Raw genomic sequence first — 12,360 nt, forward strand, 5'->3', positions numbered from 1 at the left:
CGTCAATCCCTCTCCAAAATGCCGCTCTGCACGCTCCATCTCGTCGCCCTCCACAGCACCACACCCAACCCAATCTTAACCTTCCTGTCCACCTTAAAGTCCGCCAACATCTCCCCACTCGTCATCTCACGCGTAATCCGCTGGATAATCTTCCCATCGAAGCTCTCAACCGAACACCTCCTCGCCCGAAACATCCACTGGGATCTCCTCCTCATCCTGCCCAGCACCGACGCGCTCCCATCCTCGCTCTCAAACCTAGTCCAACACCACTGGAGCGTAACAGCCGGAGTCCCCTCCCGCCTGATCCAAGACTTTGCGTCGAAGAACCAGAAGCTACTGCATCCAGACCCTAGCTCCGTGCCCAAAGTCCAAGAGCAGAAGAGTAACAAAACCACTGAATCGAGCCAAAGTCTGGAGCTAAGCGATGAGCTGAATAAATGGATCCAGACTTTCGTTGATAGCGGTGCTAAAGAGGGCAAGGGCGCGGTATCCATGTTCAACCTCCTTGCCTTCAACCCAGGGATGAAGGAAGAATACCTGAAATACGGTGCCGCATTCGCCAAATCAATCGGCTCTAAGCACGGTGGCAACGCAAAGATCGTGGGGAACGCAACACACGTTAATGGCTCGGCGATCACCAAGGCATCAGACAGTAGTGTTGGCGCGAATGGCGAGGTGGGCGGCGGGAACGATGACTGGGACGAGATCGCGCTGGCGCATTATCCCAGTATCTTGCACTTTAGGGATATGTTGGCGAGCGAGGATTATCAGGAGGTTAATCACAGGCATCGTGTGCCTAGTTTGAGGGATACGTGTATTCTTATGACGAGTGAGATTGCGGTTGAGGAGTTGCTGGGGCAGGGTAAAGGTGGAGCGAAGCTATAGGACTTGGTGGTGTTGCGCGAACGATCGTATCTGTAGCAGACTCACTCAAATGTGAGGCTAGAGTCAGAACACGAATTCTGGTTTGTGTCCATACTATCTGATCTTGCGACTGCTGAAAAGTGCACAAGGCCGTGTCGCTGTACAGCTTCTCGAAGCTCGTACGAGCTTATCGTGTATCTTACCGATGTTGCTTAACGTGGAGCCAGTGCCGTACTCAGTGTAGCGCCCAAATACTCGCAACCATGACGTCTGATGGCCTCGCATCAGCCCCAGAGGATTCCCAGATCAACGACGCGGCTTGACAAAAAACCCGAATAGACATCGCTGAAAAGAACGCCGCAGCGATCATGCCAGATACTCCAGAGCCTCCTCAAGTATCCACATCAACAAACAACTCCCGAAAAGCCAGCCGTCCAATCCCCTCCCCCGGATGTCCCACCTTCTCCTTCCCACCCCTCCCCCTGCGTTTACCCCATCCCCCTCTCGCACTACCAACATCCGGCAACACCCAATTACTCTTGTCCTGCTCCGCAACCCACTTCTCGCATAACGTCTCCGCCAGCTCGACCTTACGCTTCCAGATGCCTTCGTCTTCGCCTTTCACTTTGAGTAGAGCAGGCGCTATGCTCTTGTCCATGAGCGAGGAATCCATGACTTCGGATGTGAAACGTCGGCGCTGGAGGAGGCATTCTTCAGCACGGTTGTGTCGCTTACAACGTGAGCATGAGGGGTAGGTTCGTGAGCAGGGGAGGCCGGCGAGTGTGCATTGCAGGCAAGAGGTTATCCAGACTGGTCGTGGCTCGTTCGGATCGTGCGGAGAAAGAGTATGTTGAGGGTCAAGATGAGGTACAGCTGTGAGGTCGTCTGTATCCGTTTTTGAGGCTGCTTCATGGAGGTCTAGCCTGGCTGATGGCTTGCTAGGTCGAAGAGCAAAGGCTGGTGGTTCAAGTCGCTCAAGCGGAGGCTCTTTGTCTTGTTGCGGTGCCCAATCACGGCTATCGATACTGGTCGTGTCGGAATCATCGTCTCGTATCTCGAACTTTGGGGTCGGGCTGCCGAACAGATTCCTGCGGAGTGGTTTGTCGAAGATGCTCTGCCCGGAGAAGGACGTATCGGTTGGCGAGATCTCATCTTGCGGTACAGAGCGGTAGTCCGATCGCCGAGGTGGTGTAGTTGGTCCATATTCTGCCTCTCCATCGGTATCAGTGGCGCAATCGCTTTCATCGAGCTCGGCGTTCTTGATATCTAGCTTGTCAAGCCATCCCTCGATGCGATCGGGGTGTTCGACCTCCTTCTCCAGCATCTTCAGAGGAACAGGCATAGCGAAGAAGCCCACGCCGATTGGAGTAGATCCTGAAGAGTTGATGATGGTCAGAGTCAAAGAGTAGTGAAGGTGACGAGGTCGAGAGGATACGGTGATAACGTCTCACGGTGAAGTTGACCACGCTAGTCCGGACGCGTCGAGGAACTGGACCATGGATACCGCATGTTCGTAGAGTGCGGGGTAACGAAAGCAGAGGTGTAATCAGACATCGTATGGCGAGAGGCAGCTTGTAAGTTCATGTCTCGGTTGCGTATTTCGGTGGTCATTGTTCAGTTTAGCGCCGGTCAACTGCTCGAAGCAAACAACCTTTCAGTCCGGACTCTGACCAAGATCCCTCCAGAATAGGTATTCGTAAGTCTTTTGATATACTCAGAACCTATGTAAGATGCTCGAAAGTCGTGGAGTCCTAAGAACAAGAAGCGCCTGTCGCGCATTGTGGTCGCTTGTTCATCTGCGTTTCGAACATCCAGAAGGATGTCATGGTAGATCAAGGGTTGTAACTTCCCTGGTACCCAGGTAGTGTACCGAACGTTTGCGGGTCGATAAACCTGCAGGCCAAAATGCCAAAAGAGTACGCACATGCGTCGGGATCTCTGTGAGTAGGGTCACTTGTAGTACATAGAAAGGCCTACTCTTCGTCGTTGTCAAGTGTGGCCCGTAGATTACGTGCTGTTCCTTCTTCTGAAAAATGCTTGAGCTGCTGCATCCCTCAAAAGAGCGCATCATTTCCGGGTCATCCCACACCAAGGTGACCACAGGCCCGCGCATCCGCGTGCTAATATTAAGCAACGCAAGGCCAGCAGTCTCTGTTGTGCTGCGCAGCTGCTCCCTCAAGGAGTTGATAGCTGCATTCCGTCCGAATCTGTAGCGGTTGCAACTTCGAATGCGTTCTCGATATGCTTACGCGGCATAGGATGGGAAGGTGTATCTGTCGTACACTAGAAGGGAAGGAGCTCTGAGGAACTTCTGGCGGACGTTCACGTCATCGCGACGCGTCTCGGGAATACGAGTCATGCTAGCGTGACGCGTACGATATCCCCGGCGTCAGCCGAACAACCTCAGTTTCTAACATCAACCTTTCAAAGTCTACGCACATCAAGTTGCATCCGTACACCAGGCCAAGTGACCCCAAAACCTAGCGCATCATTCTGATTCAATTGCCTCGTGCGAGCGTTCGGTGAAATGTCATACTCCAAAATGCTTTTCAAGGTTTCGTCTCACATCATCACCTCTCCTGCTTTCAAGCACGTCGTATCAGAAGAATGGCTTTCTCTTTCTCCGGATAAGCTCTCAAACAGTCCGTTCTTTGTTCTATAACGAGACACATTGTGTCGCCAAAATGCGCCGTGGTCGCCAAAATGCGCGGTGGCCACCTCAAGGCGGCTCTTCGAGTGTCTTATTATGTCATGTTCGACAGTGAGACAATTGAAGACAATAGCGACAGTCTTTGAGCCGAGAGTAGCAGTGAGTAGTACTAGAACTATTTAAGCGGGATACAAGCGGGGTGAGTAGGTATTGTTGTCGAGGTGAAGACGTTTCCACTGCCAAGACTCGTCCGTTTGCCCTTCACCTAGGCAACGTCAACAACTCAAAATCTCTTCGCACAAATCCTTTTCCTCTTCTTCAACAGCTTCGTCACTATCCAAAACAGCTACATACCCAGAAACCCACCACACCCACACCTACCAACAAACCCGCTCCCACCACTACCAAGATGGAAGGATATCTCCCTCAAACGCACTACGAGCCGAACGGCTTCCTCAACTTCGCCCTCGATATGGGCCCAGTCATGTTCGTTTTGCTTGCTGGCTTCATAGCGGCAGCATACGGCATGACCTCCAAGTCAAGCCCAGGTAAGTCTCATCACTCATTGGTCTTTGGGTAAATGATCTGACATGACATAGCACCAGAGATCAGCATGAGCAAGACCGGGATCCGGGATCTCGTGAGCAAGGCTGTACGCGACGAAGTCAAGATGCTCGAGATGCGCATGGCGGTGCGTGAGAGCCAGCTGGGAGAGGCCCTCGACATAGCCCACCAGCACGAAGCCCGCATTGCGGCGCTGGAAGACATGGTCGACAGAGGTGCGAGGGAGATGGACGCCCTTCGTGCCTCACTAAACAGTCCCAAATCACCATCCCCCTCCTCATCCTCCTCTCCCTCTCCCACCCCCTCTCTCTCCTTCTTCCTCTCGGTCCCTCCCTCCCCCGCCACTTCCGACACCTTCCCGGCCACACAATGGACCCCGTCTCCGCCGTCCGAGCATAGCTCAAGGGCCCACAGCGACCACCAAGAAAACTCAGATGACGACAGCATCTACGGCGCAGAAGACTACAAGTCCTCGCCGCGAGTCTCATCATCACCAGATCAGGCGCCTGAGGTATCCAGCCCTCAGCTTGATCCGGCGCTGGAAGATGAACTCGCTGAGTTGGGTGGTTGGGGTCTGGACATAGAGGCATCCGAGGACGTCAGTGATGGTAACATCACTGACCAGGACGCTGAAGGCGAGACAGACGATGAGTACGAGGCACCAGCACCGCCTATCCCGAGCGCTGGCAGTGAGTCTTTGGCTGGACGAAGGCCAATCATACCACTGTCGAAGTGCAGGACAAAGGGTGCCAGCACCCCGCGTCTGGGATAGGTGGGAAGGTCTTCAGGTATGTTCTTGCAACCAAACCCAACTTCTCAATTATGCTAATTCACCTTGACAGGCGACAAGACACACGTTCGACACTCCGGGATGAAGTGACGCTGCCACAGATGCAGCGTCATAGTCCCGTCCGTCTACTCCCCGCGCATCAAGAAGCGCCTACAAACGCCGACCCAAAGAACGTCCAGTCCGGTATCAGAATCAATCCGCCGAGCCAAATCGAACAATCTCCGCCTTCTCCCCTCGTCATTCTCCAACCACGCCTCACTGCCGACCTCGCGAACGCCTCCCTCATCCACCATCAATCCTCTCCTCCCTCCATCAGCACCAACAAACTCTGCACAAGGGGGCGTGCCCCTGGTCACGAAATCGAGAATGGTGTCGCGCCATCTGGCAACCACAGGCCCATAATGCGAGGGCAAACGGTCTTCATGCACGCCGCCAAGCAGCGTCGCAATGTCGAAAGTGTGCGTAGCGAAAGCACCTTGCTCCTGAATTGGACCTGGGAAAGGGTTCGGAAGATCGAAGACTTGGAAATAGGTTTCTTTGACCAGATCACCTTCCGCAATGCTCAATGCGGCCGCAAAGAAACCTATGTCGCTCTCAAAAAGGCAGATGCGTTGAAGTGCGTCCGCATCATCAAGAACTCCCTCGATACCGTATATCCTCAGCAATTCGGCACATTGTTCGGGAGACAGAACATCTTTGGCAATCTGCTCGAAGGCTTCAGCGTGGTTCTTGCGACTGTCATCGTTCCTCATCATATTGTAGGAGATGCCGCCGTCATAGGTGGTGGAGCCAACGATTTGAGCTTCGACAGGCCTCGCCCAGTCTTTCCAGTCAGGAGGAGCAACTTTGCCCTTTCTAGCCAGATCCATGGTCGGCCGCTCAAAGGGAAAGAACTCGCTGTTCGTGCATGGCAAACCAACCCATGCCAGGTCTCGAATCTTCGACGCGTCAACGCCAATCACGTCTCTAGCTATTGCTTTTGTGTCCCTCTCACTGCCATCACTTTCTCTTAGACGGATTCCCAACTTCTCAGCATGCTTGAGGAAGTTATTGTGATGCTCGTCGTGGGTCATTGCCGGCATCGTAACTGGCGTCCCCGAGAACATGATCGCGCGCTTGAATAACGGTTTACGCATCGTCTGCACCGAGATACTCTCGCTACCTGCGCTTTGTCCTATGACGGTTACATTATCCACGTCGCCGCCAAAACCCTCAATATTCTCGCGCAGCCATTCGAACGCCGTGTTTTGGTCGTAGAGACCATTGTTCTCCGGTACCATACCTCCAGCATGATCTGAATGCCAGAAGCCTAGCGCACCGAGCCGGTAGTTGATCCCTACGAAGATGATGGGGGATTCACGCTGAATAGCATGGCGCACAAGATTTTCGGGGTTGTAGTATGGTCGATTCGCAGAACCAAGGAAGTACGCACCACCGTGGATGAAGACAAGGACCGGCAACTTCTTAGCAGAACCTATCTTTCCGTCTTCATCGACGCATGAATCCGGCAGATGTATGGAAAGGTTCAAGCAATCTTCCGACTGTTCTTCGTCATCCGGCAGATTGTCGGTTGGCAGTGGGATGTTGGCCGCATCGGACTTGACGCTACCCCACGGCTGGATACTGGACGCTCCTGGCTTTGTCGCATCGAAAACTCCATCATGGTACCGTGTGTTTTCTCCATCAGAAAGCTTGTACGAGAGCTCTGCGCGCGCAAATCTTTGGGCAACCTTTCCGTACGGTAGACCTAATATCTTCACGATCGAGCCTTTTGTTTCCCGGTGGCATCTTATCGCACCGAGCTTCGCATGGTTGAGGATGACGTTGGTCATTTCGTTTGGGCTGTTGTGGGTATGACGTGGAGCAGATGCGTCCAGAGTACGATACGTACATGGCATGCAAGAGTGGTGACGTCAGGAAAGGGTTTCACTAGGCCTACCGCGCAAGTACGACGTACCTAGGGAGTGAGCCCTTCTCAAGACGGTCACATGTCATACTCAACGTGAAAGTGGCTTGATGCGGATATAAACATTTCACGTAACCTGGTCGCTCCTCCCTCAAAGCGGTTAGCGACTCGGCCTCGATGCTGGAGTTCGAAGATACGTGCACGGCAGCCATCCTATACCCACACGACATCAATCGGATATGGACAATCCACGAATTCTGCGGAACCTCAATGGAGTTGAAGCGAATAGCTTGAGCATGTAGCAGATGATTGTTCCTGCGCAAGCGATACCAGAAACCAGTATGGCGGGACCACGCTACCGCACCCATGGTTCCTCCTCTTCGACTGCCCGGCCCGCGAACATGATGAATAATTAATCACGACCCTCTTTTCATGACTTGCAGACGGTCGTAACTGCAGGTTCTTATCTTTCATGCCGTATAAGGCTGTACTATCTTTCGCGCCTTCTTCTTCCGGTTAGTGGTGCCGCTCGCTTCTGCTCTCACCAAGTCAAAGCTTGAGCGCATATCAAAAAGCTTGTCGTCCCACCGACAGCTTGGTCAAGCACAATCAACAGGTCTTCTGCACTTGACTGGACCGGATGGCGGTCTACAGAAGCAAGATGCTGAAAGTTATCCTTCTCGCTTCACTCGCGTTGAGCGTGTCGGCCGTTCCCACATTCCGGCAGTATGTCGAACGCGACTACAATACCAATCTCAACGTCAAGCTCTCTATCGAGAATGGTCTTCTGGATGTTCCCACCGATGGCCGTATTGTGTTGATGTTTGCTCCTGAAGGCGAAGATCCCCTCGACGATACAGATGTCACTTCTTCCCCCAACAAGATCTTTGGAAAGAATGTATACAACTTCGGTCCAAAGCAATCGGTCTTCTTCTCTGGCGGAAGCAACGACAGTACCGCTACCGGTGTGTATGGCTGGCCGAACGTCAGCCTGAGCGACATCGACCCAGGCACCTACAGCGTGCAGGCTTTCCTCACCCGCTACGAGACCGTCACGAGAAGCGATGGCTCGAAGGTCAGCGTCAGGTTTCCATGTGGTGATGGCGCGCCAAATGTCAACGGCTATGGTAGCTTGATTACATCGCTTCAAGACGTTGAGATCTCTGAAGGCGGCCAGACTATCGAATTGACTTTCAACAACATCACAGCTGTCGAAAACTTCGCCGGCAAGGAGATTGGTGGGTGCAATCAGGGTAACTACGAAGACACGGATACGCTCAAACACATCAAGATTCGCAGTAAGAAGTTGAGCAAGTTTTGGGGCCGCGACATGTACGTTGGTGCCAACGTCGTACTGCCTTCTGGGTACGATGCAGCCGACAAGAAAACACAATACCCTGTCATCTACAACCAAGGTCATTGGCCAGCCGGCGAAGGCGCTTACAACTACGGCACCGACAAGAAGTTCACGGCAGCTTGGGACGCGGGTATCATACCCGGTACCAACACGACCGCAGCGCGACCGGCACCCAAGTTCATCATGGTGACTTTCCGCCATGAAGCTCCATACTACGATGACTCGTATGCCGTCAACACTGCCAACCTTGGCCCTTACGGTGATGCCATCAACGAAGAGCTGATCCCTCATATCGAAGACACTTTCAACACCATCCGCGCACCGTACGCTCGTGTCCAGGACGGAGGCTCGACTGGTGGTTGGGAGTCGATCGCCAACGTCATCTACCGCCCAGACCTCTTCGGCGTGTGCTTCTCTTCCTACCCCGACTCTCTGGATTTCCATCGCCACCAAGACATCGAACTTTACAGCGCTGCTAATGCATACCAACGTGCAGATGGCAGCTCCGTCCCCAGTATCCGCACCCACACTAACGGCACGGAGGTGATCCTCGCTACCGCCGCGCAAGAAAACCATTGGGAATTGACATTCGGCACATCGTCGCGCTCATTCAACCAGTGGGATGTCTGGAACGCCGTTTTCGGTGTTCAGGGTTACAACAACTACCCTCTCGAGCCCTGGGACAAAGTCACCGGTGAGATCTACCCTGAGGCAGTTGAATACTGGAAGCCGTTCGACCTTAGCGACTACGTTGTCACCAACTTCAACTCTTCCCGCAACCTCGGTGCTGCCCTCGCTGGACGTATCTTCGTCTACGTAGGCACCTGGGACAACTACTTCCTCAACGAAGGTGTCATGGAGTTCCAGAAGCGCACCGATGCCGTCGGTGGAGTCGGATGGGCCAATGTCACAATCCTACCCGAGAAGCCCCATGGTGGCAACTACCAATCACGCGAGATCTGGGACTACCTTGAGTTGGTCGAGCGCTGGGTTCAAGATCACGCCCCCGATGGCCCTACTCCACTCTCCCCTTCGGCCACCGCTCCCTCTACCCGTGGAAATGTATGGGAGGATGTCATCAAATACGGTGGCCGCAAAGCAGCCATCAAGCGTCAAGCCGACCCCAAGATCGAAGATCAGAAGGCCAAGGTGGGCCAGGAGGTTACTGCGAGTGTTGGTCGTTGGGACCCGGGTGTTAAGCTTACCGCGCAGTGGATTTTGAACAGCAAACCCGCATGTGAAGCTTTTAGTGTAGAACAAGGCGCGAGCGTGAAGTATGCGCCAACAGCAAAGGGTCATATTCAGCTACACGTCACAGGAGAGAAGCGAAACTACGCGACTGAGACAAGGAAGAGTGAGCGAGTACTCGTGGGAAGGTAGCGGAATACCAGGAAATAGACATAGATCAATCAGTATTGGAACACCACTACACCGCATTGCAACTGTGTGAGGCATTTGCGACTAACCTTTTGCACACAAGCACCTGTGGGGTTATACCGAAGTTTCGCGCATGTACAGCCGATGCTGGTGTTCCTGCATCCGTAAAAGCCCCATGTCCAGGATCCGGCGTCTCCCCATTTAGCACGGCGCCACTTCCGCGTAGGCTAGCTCGGAGATTTACAGCTCCACTTTACCTCACCGAGGGCAGTAGTGTCAATGAAAGTCTCTAATTCGATCGTCGCATTCACACAAAGATAGAAACCCCAGCATCTATATCCCGAGAAAGAAAGGAGGGAGACAGAAGGACACGCAAGCTAAAAGCACCGTAGCCCAACTTCTACAATCTGACTCGCGTCTACACAAAGTTCACAACTACAAGTCCTAGCCGCTCAGGAATCCACACCGTCTCCCTTTCTCCACGCCGCGACCTAGATGCGCGCCGATGGCTCGGTGTTTATCGCCGGTACCGAAGGATTACGACCGTTGCGTCTGAGCACAGACACCTAGGAAGTTTAAAGTGCTGACCCAGCGTCAGCAGTAGCGGTATTGGCATGAGTGCAGCCGTGGAGTATGGCGATGCTAGGACCATGCCCGGCGCATGAGAACGAGGCGGTGGGTAAATGCGCCGACCAACAGACCGCTCTTGACGTCGTCTTACGAAGGGAGATGGACATATAAGACGGTCTTGCCATCGCTTTCTAGACATTCCCATCCCTATCCCCATCACTCCCAACCTACCATATCCCATACCCAACCAACCACCCAACCAACCGACCACCCAACCAACCACCCAAAATGCACTTCCACACCGCCCTCTTCGCCCTGGTCACCGCCGCGACCGCCGCAAACGCCAAAGTCTACGGCAAATGGAACGTCACCATCTCGCAATACGCGCTCGACTCGGGCTTCAAGTCGCAGAGGCTGCTCGCGGACTTTGTGTCTGACGAGTACTCTGGCAAGGACGTCATTCACACTGTGTGCAACTACGAGTATGATCCTAGCAAGAACGCCACAGAGAGCAAGAGCTGTGATCCTCCTACTTTTGACTATGAGTATGATGGTGAGAGTAAGTTTATCTATCCTTCCGGTTATGATGTGATATGTGGGAAGAGAATGCTAATATGTGGAATAGCTGTCAAGGTCCAGCAGAATATTGAGAAGCCGAATAAGATGACTGTCTTTGGTGACGCTCCTCTTACGCTTAAGAAGGATGAAAGCGTTGAGGGTGTCTACTCGAATGGCGTCTTCATTGACGCTGACCGTGCCACCGCGTAAGCACCTTAATCATCGACACATACTATAGAACTTAGACAAGAAGAGGAGGAAACGCCTGTACATACGACATAATGAAACAAGAAGGATAATGTAACAAACTTTGATTGACACTACATTGCTACTCACTGAGAGCGCGCCTACGCTATTCCCGTGATCATGTACACCCAATACTCCTAGTAACCCCCCAACTTACGCCGCCTCCCATGAAGAATGTGATGGATGTGATGGTCTGAGGAATGAAAACGCCCGTGCGCCCTGGAAGTCGAACAAGAGATGCTGGATCGAAACAAGATATGGGGAGGCTACTATGCTTCGCCGAAGAGCCGAGCAGTGATGTCCCCCATGTAGGCTTCTTCTAGCTCGTAGTCTTCGCCGCCCATGCGATCGATACCAACATACTCAAACGAGGCGACCACGGCGTCGACATCAAAGCCCATAGCGACAAAGCGATCTACCAGGTCTTTGTTGTAGCCCTTGTACGCAGCCAGCTTGGACTGCTCTTCGTTTTGCTTCGCCTGCTGGGCCTTCTTCTTGATGGACGCCGCTGTGGCTCCCCCGCTTCCTTCAGCAATCTCCTTCCGCGGCGCACCAGCGAATGTGACTGCCCACTCGCGTGCCTTGTGTTCGAATTCGGCGGGGTTCCTAAGCAGCATACCGGCGACTTCTGCGTCTTGTGGGTCCTTGGGCTCGGGTGTGCTGAGCAGCGATTGTAGCGAGATCAGAGCGGACTTAATGGTCAGAACTGGCGACCATTGCGAGGAGAGGGTGTCGAGGCAGATAGCGCCCTACTACTGTTAGCTTTCTTGACTGGTATCTGGGAATCTTGCTTGCTACGTACTGTCTGTGAGCTGACATTGGGGTGCCAGATCTTGGTCTCGAACTTCATGAGCGGTGGGCGGAAGGGGTATTCGCTCGGGATCCGGATGTCGACCTTGTAGGTAGCTCCCTCGTATGGTGTGTCAGGAGGACCGAAGAACTGCCCCCGTAGATGTGTGAGATCTTCGCCATTGCCTGCCGGTTCGACGACGATCTTGGAGTGCTGATCGTTGTGGATGTCGGCAATCTCCTTGGCAATGCGCCGGTTGCGGTTGGAAGTCATGGTGGTGGAGTTTGGTGGAAGGGTTGGGGTGAAAAGGGCGAAGCGGAGGAAGTGTTACGAGTAGGCAGCAGGTAGGCGCGACCAAGGTATTTCTAGGTAGAGAAGTCAGCCTCAGGCTCGCGAAGTGGTCCCGGCTCGACCAAGTTGCAGTGCGGGGACTGTGTCATACAGGTCTTGGGGTGTCTGAGAGGGGGCTGTGGCGTGGTGATTCACCTGAGAAACGATGCGAACGTACTGGACCTACTCCAAGACCTTGTCTGGTAGCGACGTAGAGTACCTCTTGACCCGCGTGGGGAGCTTTGAGCTGGCTCGCCGGCGGGGTCGAAGCTCAGAGGGAATACTACAACGGGGGGTTCGGGAATCTGGTGGGTGAAGAAGAAGTGTCAGTGAAATGGAGCGCAAAGCGAGAAATGTA

General features: G+C 53.5%; 7 protein-coding genes across 7 annotated transcripts; 4 read left to right on the forward strand and 3 right to left on the reverse strand.

Annotated features, from left to right (window-relative positions):
- Positions 1 to 18: 18 nt before the first annotated feature.
- J4E83_008644 (uncharacterized protein) lies at positions 19 to 885 on the forward strand (the record flags this gene model as incomplete). The annotated part of the gene is made up of 1 exon (XM_049335539.1): positions 19 to 885. The coding sequence occupies one exon, from the start codon at positions 19 to 21 to the stop codon at positions 883 to 885; it is 867 nt and encodes a 288-aa protein (XP_049185275.1).
- Positions 886 to 1,255: 370 nt separating this feature from the next.
- Positions 1,256 to 2,206, reverse strand: J4E83_008645 (uncharacterized protein; the record flags this gene model as incomplete). The annotated part of the gene is made up of 1 exon (XM_049335540.1): positions 1,256 to 2,206. The coding sequence occupies one exon, from the start codon at positions 2,204 to 2,206 to the stop codon at positions 1,256 to 1,258; it is 951 nt and encodes a 316-aa protein (XP_049185276.1).
- A 1,717-nt stretch (positions 2,207 to 3,923) lies between these two features.
- Positions 3,924 to 4,850, forward strand: J4E83_008646 (uncharacterized protein; the record flags this gene model as incomplete). The annotated part of the gene is made up of 2 exons (XM_049335541.1): positions 3,924 to 4,062; positions 4,114 to 4,850. 2 exons carry the CDS (start codon positions 3,924 to 3,926, stop codon positions 4,848 to 4,850), a joined length of 876 nt encoding a protein of 291 aa, XP_049185277.1.
- A 143-nt stretch (positions 4,851 to 4,993) lies between these two features.
- On the reverse strand, positions 4,994 to 6,700 carry J4E83_008647 (uncharacterized protein; the record flags this gene model as incomplete). The annotated part of the gene is made up of 1 exon (XM_049335542.1): positions 4,994 to 6,700. The coding sequence occupies one exon, from the start codon at positions 6,698 to 6,700 to the stop codon at positions 4,994 to 4,996; it is 1,707 nt and encodes a 568-aa protein (XP_049185278.1).
- A 714-nt stretch (positions 6,701 to 7,414) lies between these two features.
- J4E83_008648 (uncharacterized protein) lies at positions 7,415 to 9,511 on the forward strand (the record flags this gene model as incomplete). The annotated part of the gene is made up of 1 exon (XM_049335543.1): positions 7,415 to 9,511. The coding sequence occupies one exon, from the start codon at positions 7,415 to 7,417 to the stop codon at positions 9,509 to 9,511; it is 2,097 nt and encodes a 698-aa protein (XP_049185279.1).
- An 855-nt stretch (positions 9,512 to 10,366) lies between these two features.
- J4E83_008649 (uncharacterized protein) lies at positions 10,367 to 10,846 on the forward strand (the record flags this gene model as incomplete). Its single annotated transcript, XM_049335544.1, has 2 exons — positions 10,367 to 10,637; positions 10,704 to 10,846. The coding sequence occupies 2 exons, from the start codon at positions 10,367 to 10,369 to the stop codon at positions 10,844 to 10,846; spliced, it is 414 nt and encodes a 137-aa protein (XP_049185280.1).
- A 305-nt stretch (positions 10,847 to 11,151) lies between these two features.
- UBC1_2 (Ubiquitin-conjugating enzyme E2 1) lies at positions 11,152 to 11,945 on the reverse strand (the record flags this gene model as incomplete). The annotated part of the gene is made up of 2 exons (XM_049335545.1): positions 11,152 to 11,631; positions 11,685 to 11,945. The coding sequence occupies 2 exons, from the start codon at positions 11,943 to 11,945 to the stop codon at positions 11,152 to 11,154; spliced, it is 741 nt and encodes a 246-aa protein (XP_049185281.1).
- Positions 11,946 to 12,360: the final 415 nt, after the last annotated feature.

The sequence above is a fragment of the Alternaria metachromatica genome (genome assembly GCF_023757995.1).
Source record: "Alternaria metachromatica strain BMP 0045 chromosome Unknown scaffold_26, whole genome shotgun sequence".
Taxonomy (NCBI): Eukaryota; Fungi; Ascomycota; class Dothideomycetes; order Pleosporales; family Pleosporaceae; genus Alternaria; species Alternaria metachromatica.